Source organism: Chaetura pelagica, unplaced genomic scaffold (assembly GCF_000747805.2).
Source record: "Chaetura pelagica isolate M959 unplaced genomic scaffold, ChaPel_1.0 scaffold50, whole genome shotgun sequence".
Classification (NCBI taxonomy): domain Eukaryota; kingdom Metazoa; phylum Chordata; class Aves; order Apodiformes; family Apodidae; genus Chaetura; species Chaetura pelagica.
The window spans coordinates 3,776,161-3,786,160 of record NW_009952366.1 but is presented as its reverse complement, the minus strand read 5'-3'; the positions used below and the strand labels follow the sequence as shown (position 1 = coordinate 3,786,160).

Below are 10,000 nucleotides of genomic sequence, written 5' to 3'. Positions count from 1 at the left end.
AACATGAAGATTAAGAGTTAGATTTAATGATTAATTAAATTATTACTGAACTCAGCTCTTACACTTATTTTCTTTCTCATAATTAAGGAAAACATTGGGTTTCTGTAATTGGTAGTGTATTTAAACAAAAATATATGCAGTGCACGAGGATAAAAGCAACACTGAAACTGCAAAGATTTTAATTTCATGTGAGAAATTAAAATGAGCATAAGTGGAAAGCATAAATGGGAATATTTTAGTAGTCAAAATAAATATTTAATAAAAAACACACAGCCATAACAAAGTATCAAAACAACAGAACTTTGTATTTGGAAGGATACTATATACATTTCCTTGTGTTAAACATTGCTAAATCCAGTGGCTTAATTATTATCATACTGCCTTCAGCACTCATTGCTTATATTAGTGTTGTAAAAAAGTAATGAGAACAGAAATACTGTTCCAATGACAGAAATAGTAAAGCCAGTTTGCTATAAACAAGGAAGAATTTACCACACCAAGGAGTCAATCTACAGCCATTGATACAAAGTCAACAAGGACTACTGCATGGCATACTGGTTACCGTACCAAAAGTGCATTTATCAGCATTCAGTGAACTGGGAGAAAAGTGAGAAATGCACCCTTTTTTATATAATTTTCAAAAACAACCAGATGATTGACAGTTGGAAGAAAACCCACACATTTCCTTTAAAAGTTGAAGTATAGTCTAAAGATCTTAAAAGCACTGTAAGGTAAAACAGTACATACCATTAGCATTTTAAGTAAAGAACAATTAAAAGGTTATTTTATCATTCCATATTTATAAGACAACTAAAATTTCAGTCTGTTGCTGCATCATCCTATACTACAACCAGTGGCATTTTGATACCTTTTTGTTAAGTTCTGGAAACAATGCACAGAAGAAAACCTTTTTTTCGTGTATAGCAGAGGTCTAGAAAAATGGATGATGTGTAAACTGAAATGTAGATAATGTTAATACAAACAGATTTATATGGGGGAAAGCAGCAATGTCTGGTTTATCCCATTAATTCTCTATTCAGTTCTTTCACTGATTCTTTGAAAGAAGAATTACTGAGTATCCCTGACTACCAGTAATTTTTGAGTGCAATTTTATTAATATTAGGATTCTGCATTCAAGATTATTCTCAGCCTTTTATCCTTCAATTCCCACCCATCCCCCACATCATATTTAAAAGTTGCAGTTTTCTCACATAAAACATTGTAATGCCTTTTGCTGCTGCTGAGTGATATTCAATCAACATTATTTCTATTTTCAAAGCACTGAGACCACTTTCCAGTTGGATGATGTATTTAACAATACTTAAAAATATCATTCTTCCCTTATTTTATTGTGACATCATAAAGACTATTCACCATTTAATATACGTTCAATCTCTTCTAGTCTTTTCAAAGCAGCAACTCTCTTTTTCTCAATGTCTTTGATTTCTTTTGTGGATTTTTTGGGAGTCACTTTGTCTATAGTGTTTTTCTCTGTTAATTTCTTATTTTTTGAGTGCCCTTTATCATTATCAACTGTTGCTTGGGGGGTTTTCTGCTCATTTTTTGCTTCTTTCAAATTTTGAAATGATTTTTTTTTTTCTGTTGCAGCTGCAGTCCCATCTACTGGAAGTGATGACTGTTGTGTAGTGCTGAGTGATGCAATTTTACTTCTAACTATGTTTAGATGACGCTGAATATACTCTTCATGAGGTGCCAGTGCTAGTGTTTCAACCAAGCATTTTTCTGCTTTTATTAAGTCTCGTTCTTCAAAGTAAACCACACAAAGATTATGTTTTCCTTGTACGTTGTTTGGATCCAGTTCCAAAATTTTTTCAAAACACATTTTTGCTCCGATGATATCCTTCTTTTGGTTCATAAGGATATCTCCTTTCAAAATCAGACCTTTGGTATGATCAGGGTAGTACCTCAGTAGGTCTTCCAGGACAGGCAAAGCCAGCAATTCTTTCGCTGTCTGAGAATAAAGCAGTGCCAAATTGAACAAAGCACTTCGAAAGTTTGGCTGTAACCTTATGGCTTTCTTCATCCATGCCTCTGCTTCTGTATCTTTTTTGTCATCCATTGCCAGCATACCCAAATTGAAGTACCCATTTGCATCCTGTGGTTCTTCTTTCACATAATGTAACAGTCTTTGTTTAGCTTCAGGTCTAAGCCGAGCATCACCTAAAAAACAGAAAATGCATTTAATTCTAGATTTACTCTGAAGGATTTTTAGATCAGGTCTGTAAAAAGCTAATTTTTATACAAATTAAAATGTAACACCTTTAACACAAATGTAAAAATTGAAGGGTTTAAAATGCTGCTTTTTATCATTGCTGTGTAACAATTAAAGTAAATTACATGTACCTTCTTAAGTTGACTTGTAGCCATAGTCAGCACCATTATTTTACAATCTGTTGAATTATATTTAGGTTCAGTATAACAGATGCAAAAAGTGTTCCTACAAGTTTAAGAGAAGTTATTTGCATGTATGGTTGAGCAAATGGAATGCAGAGAAGACATCAGTTCTGACAAATGATCTCTTAGAGGCAAACCTGGAGCAGAAGATCTAGTTTGCTACAGATAGACTGAAAGAATTTTAGAAGAGATCACATAGTGTGACTTCAGTTGTAACCAGGCTAAAATATATTCTAACAACAAACCAACAACATTTGTAACTCCCTTTTTTTTTGCATTACTGTCTGAAAAAGAAAAGGTAAATTAATCTTATCTGACAATATCACGATTAGCAAGAGTAGCTTCTAATCTGTGCTATTTTTCTGACTACTCCAGTGAACTTATTTTAGCAAGGAATTCCAGGCACAGATTTATTGAAGGATGAGGGAGCAGGTTTCAACTGCCTTCTTTCACCTCCTGAAACTGTGTTGCACCTTCCAGTACCAATAACTCAATACAAGATAGATAATGCTTCTGCTTGTTTGAAGCCTCTTGTGCTTCCATAGACAAGGCATTTCTTCTATTACCTAACTTACAATATGAGATAGAGAATAATCTATTTGCATTAGCTCTAATCAAATCCCTGTGATCTGTTTCTTAGGGGTAGTTTACCATCCCAACAAAAGTGAAACAAACCTTACTAGTCACTTGACAAGTACTCTTTGCAACAGTCCAAATTAACAAAAAGCTTGCATTTACCCATACAGCTAAAACCTACACATATGAAAACAAAATAAACTCATGAAAATCCAACTCAGTTAATCCTAATTAGCAGTATTACAGAGGAACCTACAAAAACATTTCTGAAGATTAGATTTGAAGCCCACAGAATTTAGCTCTATTTTTTAGTCAATGAAGAATGAAATACATGCAAACCAGATATTACACGTATTTTACAAAGTATGGATTTTTTTTATTATTATATAGGCACAGTTTTGAAGATTGTGTAACAATGCATTATATGTGTAAGATGCTATATTGTAAAACAGCACTTGTATTAAAGATGCTGATCAGCTAAGGTGCACACTTTGCACAAATTCCATACAGTACCTGTAAATTGCAAAGCTGACTATAACAATAAGCAGTTTATTTTTTATGATGGTACAAACTTCTGCTTTCCAAGAACAGAATAGTTCATCCAAAAAACCTAAGCAGTATTGGTCCTATAAATGCAAATACACAATGTTTATATAAGGGACAATTAATTAACATACCAGATTCCTGCATCAGCAGGGCTGAGTTGAATAATGCCAGTTTATGTGTCGGATTAAGTTCTAGTGCTCGGTTGAAATTCTTCAGGGCTTCTGTTGGATCTTTCAGTTCAATGTAAACAATTGCCAAGTTGTACCAGAGGTCTGCGTTGGTTCTGTCTAGTTCTAAAGCTTTAAGATAAGCTTCCTTAGCTTTCAGAGGTTTATTCATTTTTAGAAGTAATTCTCCCCTGTTGAAGAATCAGATATAATCTTCAACTTTTATTCATATTAATATGAAAATAATGGAAAGGTTCTTTTAAAAGTTCTTCCTCCTATGGACAGTGGGCATGAAATAATAGCTTTTTTTTTTTTGTCCGTTTGCTTTAAACACAAAGAAACCCCATGACCTTCTTTACATACCACTCCCAAAGCTTTCAGCTCTCTCAAGTCTGATATATATTAAATGCATACACAAGATAAAAAAGAACCAGAAATGATCAAGGGTTCCTGATATTGGTTCTGTAATTACACTGCAACAGTTACTAACTTAGGCATCTTTGCACCCAAGTCCAAATGGGAATCAAATCTAATAAAATACTGAACAGAAGCATCAATACTCACAGCTGCATTACTCCTATATATTTAGTTGCCATTTATGTGCTTTTTAGTTAGATAGCATTTTCTGGACCACTCCATGATTCAGACTAACCAAAAGGTTTTTCATTCAAAACTAAACCAGGATATTACAAATTTGAGTCTGAAATTCATAAAGAAATCTAATGGAGGTATCCTGCTGTACAGCCCATGTGGAAACACACTATTTGAAGAAGGGATTATAATGAATAATTGACTATTACCCCAACTCTTTGTAGTCTTATTTGGAAATGATAAGATTCCAGCAGCTAATTCAACTGCATTAATTAAATAAAGTTCATAGCCCTGTAAATACATAAATGTTTATTCAAGAATATGCATGATCAAAATTAGAAAAGATACCTGCTGATGTAAGCCTGCTTGAAATCTGGCCTCATGCTAATTGCTTGTCGATATAATTGATCTGCTTCTTCAAGGCGAGATTCATTTGCTCGAATTAAGTTTGCGAGATTGATATAAACATTCAGATGGTTAGGAGCAACTCTTGCTGCATACTTTTTACCTGGAATAATCTGTCAAAAAGAATGTATGTAACAAACACAGCTGAGTAAAAATACAAAAGACCATCAGTATAGACCACTTCACTTAGCCACATTTGTTTTAGGCTATCACTGGACATTAGTGTGCAGGTTCTTAATGATGACAAATCCCAATTCTTCCTTCGCCAAAAATCATACCAAGATATAAACAGAGTATTTTTTCTTTAGTTCTATGAAGACATAGATGACTTTTATATCACACTTAAGATACCTGCTACTTAAGCTCTGCTGTTACATAACTGGGCTCATGCAGATAGCCATTAGGAACAACCCAGACTGTGCAAAACTTCTCCCATGCAGACAAATAGTACTTCCTAAAGCCTAAACTGACATTCTATAATTTTCTTTCCTTTTTTTAACCCTTCAACTTAATCTGTCTAGAATCTTCATACTGTTTCAGAACACAATCTTTAATGCCATGCTTCTACTCAACAGACTGCTGATTTTTGTTGTCAGTCTCATTTCGCCCACTGTTTTTGTTACCTTCATGCATTCTGCAAAATATTCCTCTCTAGAATATTTCCTAGGTATAACTATAACTTATCAAATGGTAATGGTAACAAAGCATATGTTTCTAAAAGTATGTTCAAAGATTTCTTTGTTACTGCTGCAGTTACCTTCTCCCACCTCCCATCCTGTATTTAAGTCTTTTCTTGAGGGTTCAGAAACTTAAGTCATCTCTAACAATGTAAGTGAAAATAAACCCACTGTGACTAGAAAATCTGAGTATACATTTTTAACTGCTGCTTTCTTTTATATCTTCAATTTGTGGATAAAAAACCCCACACATCACAGCAGTGTAAAAAGTAACTTTAAAAGATTTAACAAAGAAGCTCTAAATTAGCATTTTTGGTAGCTATGACTGTATACAACCTACTCTTTTAATAGACAGGTTTCAAAAAACTCCTAACAACTTTAAAGTATATAGGAGGACAGAGCTTCAGGATAAACACGAAAACCGTATCATGAACATAGGTCTGAAAGAGTTCCCTTCAGTGGTGGTAGATAAAATGAAGTTACCAATTACCTGTGGCATTAATGATTTAGCAATCACATATGATTCTTCAGCTTCTTTAGTTTTGTTTAAGTTTTTGTAAGTTCTTCCTACATTCATGTGGGCACCGATATCATCTTAACAAAGAAAAGAATGACATTTAAAAACTTCCATGTACTGAGTATCATGAAAATAAACACCTATGCCTTCAGAGTAGCATTAAGCACAGGTACTGCAAAAGACCACCACCACCACCAAAAAAGCAATTCTGTATTATTTTTCATCTTAATTATGAAGCTAGTAATTCAACCATGTACCAAAGATGAATTATGAAATTACTTGGAAAATGGTAAAAAAATAGAGGTAATGTATCTATCTTTAATCTCTTTCTACAGTAGAAGCACATAAATTGGAAAGGCTGTCCAGTACTACCTAGAACTTCTGCAACAGTACGTAAAATAGAGTAAAAGTGCACTATCTAGATTTAAACTTTTTTATACACCACTTTAGTTTTAAATAAAAAAAATATGTAATAATTATGTTTCATGGGAAATTACAATTTCAGTTAATTCAGAAAGAATGTCATCTAAAGAATAGTTTAAAATGGAAAATCTTTGCATAATTTTCTAGATAGAAACTCTTCTGGAGGACTTTTTCTAATTTCCAAAAACTATGGATCAATTAACTTAGCGCATGATTGTTTGATGTTCATTTGGAGAAAAACAGGTCACTGGGAATATTTTTAAGTAAACTAAGCATACCAAAAATATTAGGAGTGCAGAGACATCACAGTCAAAGCCTTTACCTGGTTGCACTTGTGTGGCCTGTATAAAGAACTGCAGAGCTCTTTCAAAATTCTTTTCATTTTCTAATGCATGCCCCACATTGTTCCATAGTTTTGCATTGTTCTTATTTACCTAAAAAAAGAAAAAATATATAAATGCATAAGGTATGAAGCTAAAATTACATAATAACTGATTTTCTTTTAACTACCTCTTAAAAGACATAAAAATACACAGCAATTGACAGATTTCTTGTCATTTATATGTAAAGAATAACAAAACACTGCATATAGAATGATTACTTGAATTGTTGCTCAACATCTATTTCATTTTGTTATTCGTCCCTAGAAATATCAAACATTTTAAATTTAATTATAATTATTATGGGATATTGTACAAACTATTGCATGCCAAATGCAGATTAAAGAAATTATTTTATGCATCAAACTTTGGTAGATTTTTATACCAAAATGTACTGGGCTTTCATCCAGATAAGCATATAGATTCAACTACTTTAACATGAGAAAATAAAATAATCTATTTCTTGCACATGAATTCCCACGTTTGCATCACACTGCTTTTAAAGCATTCCCAAAAGCAACTAATTACAAGTTAGTACTGTCAATGCAGAAATAGAAGTGGCAAAATAAGCATAATTTCTCTCAAATTTATTATGCTCTACTGCAGTTTTCTGAGAACAACAACACAAGCTTTCTATTATCCCTTTCAAATATAATACAGTACCTTTAAAGCTGACATAAACAACGTGTACTCAGATTCCCAATCCCAGTTTCTGTGAAGTGTTTTTAAGGCATGAGTGAAAAGTACCGCAGCCAAACAAACCCAAGAAACTTTTCTCAGCATACTATGAAATAAAACAAAAAATTGTTATAAGTACACCACCAATTCTAATTTATACTAGAACAGGTACCTCATATGCTAGGAGGCAAATAAATTGAGGAACGTATTTGTGCACAGTATACTTTAGTTTATTTGCCTTATCACCAAACTCCAAAATTTCAAAGGAAATAATGTCCAAGCTCGTTAATTTGGTCATTTAACTTATTTTTACTATCACTATGCAATTCACTGAATAAGAACAAATGCAATCCACGTAACATAATAAAAAAATATATGAAAATTTTACTTCTGTTAGAGCCTATCTGTAATGTAAGGCAATGAACACGGTAATGATGTCAAACAGTGCAGTTCTTCAAAACACTGAACAAAATGTTAAAAAAGAAAAAAAATCAACTAAAATATCATCCTATACTTTTGTTCCACATCTGAGTTCCTCACCAATTCTCTACTGCACACATGACCAAGCTAAACCACACTGCAGAACACATCTCATTAGACAGGTCTGTGGTGGAGACATCCCAATCTTCCAAGAGCAAAAAAACCCCTACTGCTATTGTAATATCTCAATAGGAAAAAGTTTTTGTGTTGTTGTAGCAGTTTTATTTTTAAATCTGCAAACTGGAGAAGAAGTCACTCCCTGCAACAAGCTTGTCAGGAACAAGAGTCTTCTAGATTTTGTGCAGTCTATTTTTCTGGAATTTATACATGATTAACTTTATCTACAACAGATATAAAACACATAACATGCTGGTAATTCAGTCTCTGAATTGTAATTTAACTGTGAAAGAACATGTTAAACAACCAGGAGCCTTCCTACAATTATGAAAATAATTTTTTAAATCAAATCACATTCTTGAACAGACACGTGGCTGTTCACCTCTACAGCGATTCCTTATACTTATGCACAGCTTTTCACACCACTATGTGCTTCACAAGGGTTTGCTAAAAACCAAAAGGTTTTTTTTCACTCCATTTTAAGATACAAAAAATGCTGTGCAGCAGACTTTATGTGCTTGGTTTTAAGCACTATTAAAAATTAAAAAGTACAAGAGCAGAATTAAGAAAGAAATTCTAAAAGATCAGCAAATTAACCAGTGAAAACTGGAATATACAGTAACCTATAGCCCCAACAGCCTTGCAAGAAAGGTTTTTCTTTCCACATATTTCTAAAGTAAGGAGCCTTCTCTAGAGTGCTGATTTCAGTATTTTTGTAGTAAACATCACTGCCTAATTTCCCTCCCCAGCCATCCTCTCCCGATTCCTTGCTTTCTTTCATGTCACTTCTATTTTTACTGCCTAGTAGTAGGATTTGTGATAATACTTTCTACTTACTCCCACAAGGTATCAGTAATTTCTCATTATCCAGTGCTGTCAGCTTTGGCAGCACTAGCTTAAGTTACTGCAAGGCCTCACCTCTAATGATAGCAGACTACGCAGACTAGGAACTGCTGCCTTTCCATTTGTCTGAACTGGCATTAGATGTCATTGGGGTTACAAGGGTAAAGCATCCAGGTCAGAGGGAGGTATGTGCAGATCAGTGTAAAAGACAGCAAAAAAAGACAAAGCTATATGCAAAACATGCTTTTAAAACAGAATTTCCTAAGGATAAATTGTTATTAAGAAAATGATTTAGTTTAACAAATACTGAAAGGCTCCAATGACTACTTCTAGCATGGCATGTGAAAATTTAACTAGTAAAGGATTTTTTTTTCAATTCCAATACCTGAAAGGGGCCTGTTGAGAAGACTGAAGAAGACCTGTTCACATGGGCATGTAATGATAGGACATGGGGTAACGGCTTCAGGCTAGAGAAGGGTAGATTTAGGTTGGACATTAGGAAAAAGTTATTTAATATAAGGGTGGTGGATCATTGCAACAGGTGGCCTAGAGAGGTGGAAGGGGCTCCACCACTGAAGACATTCCAGGTCGTGCTTGATGGGGCTCTGAGAAATCTATTCTACTGTGAGATGTCCCTGCTTATTGTAGTGGGGTTGGGCTAGATGACCTTTAGAGGTCCCTTGCAACCAAAAACATTCTATGATTCTATGGTTATACAATTTTAATATACTACTGACATTATATAAACTTCAGTCATTAATCACTTTTGAATAAAGGACAAATCAATCTGGCCAAAGATTTTTTTTGCATACATGTATATGTGTGCGTGTGTGTATATATATACAGTTTAAATACATGTTATATAGCACCCTCAGAGTAATCCACTGGTCTCCAAAGAGCTTCTTTGCTGCCATTTGCTCATATGACTGCCAAACAGTTTCTTGGTCATTTTTCTATGTTCAGCAAGAACTTGAAACAGAGTAAAAGCTGTAAGGCAACAAATTAATAGCAGTAAAAGCTCCAGTGGGAAAGCTTGCAACTATATATATAATTATCTCCTATGAAATTAAGAGAGATGAGTTTAACCAGTCATAGCTAATACTTCCTTACCTTTTGTTCGATAACTTCTTCCATCCATGTGCTACTAAAATGCAGAATCCCATGCTAGGAACATACAACACTCTT

The 10,000-nt window shown here is 33.8% G+C and overlaps 1 protein-coding gene across 1 annotated transcript in view; it reads right to left on the bottom strand.

Moving 5' to 3' along the window:
• Positions 1-1,173: 1,173 nt before the first annotated feature.
• Positions 1,174-10,000, bottom strand: part of TMTC3 (transmembrane and tetratricopeptide repeat containing 3) — a 23,919-nt gene continuing 15,092 nt past the window's right edge. The window contains exons 9-15 of the mRNA XM_010008002.1: positions 9,926-10,000; positions 7,361-7,481; positions 6,640-6,751; positions 5,868-5,971; positions 4,644-4,813; positions 3,669-3,895; positions 1,174-2,181 (exon numbers count right to left, since the gene is read on the bottom strand). Of these exons, the coding sequence (XP_010006304.1) occupies positions 1,367-2,181; positions 3,669-3,895; positions 4,644-4,813; positions 5,868-5,971; positions 6,640-6,751; positions 7,361-7,481; positions 9,926-10,000 (1,624 nt within the window). The 3' untranslated portion in view covers positions 1,174-1,366. The remainder of the gene's footprint in view (positions 2,182-3,668; positions 3,896-4,643; positions 4,814-5,867; positions 5,972-6,639; positions 6,752-7,360; positions 7,482-9,925) is intronic.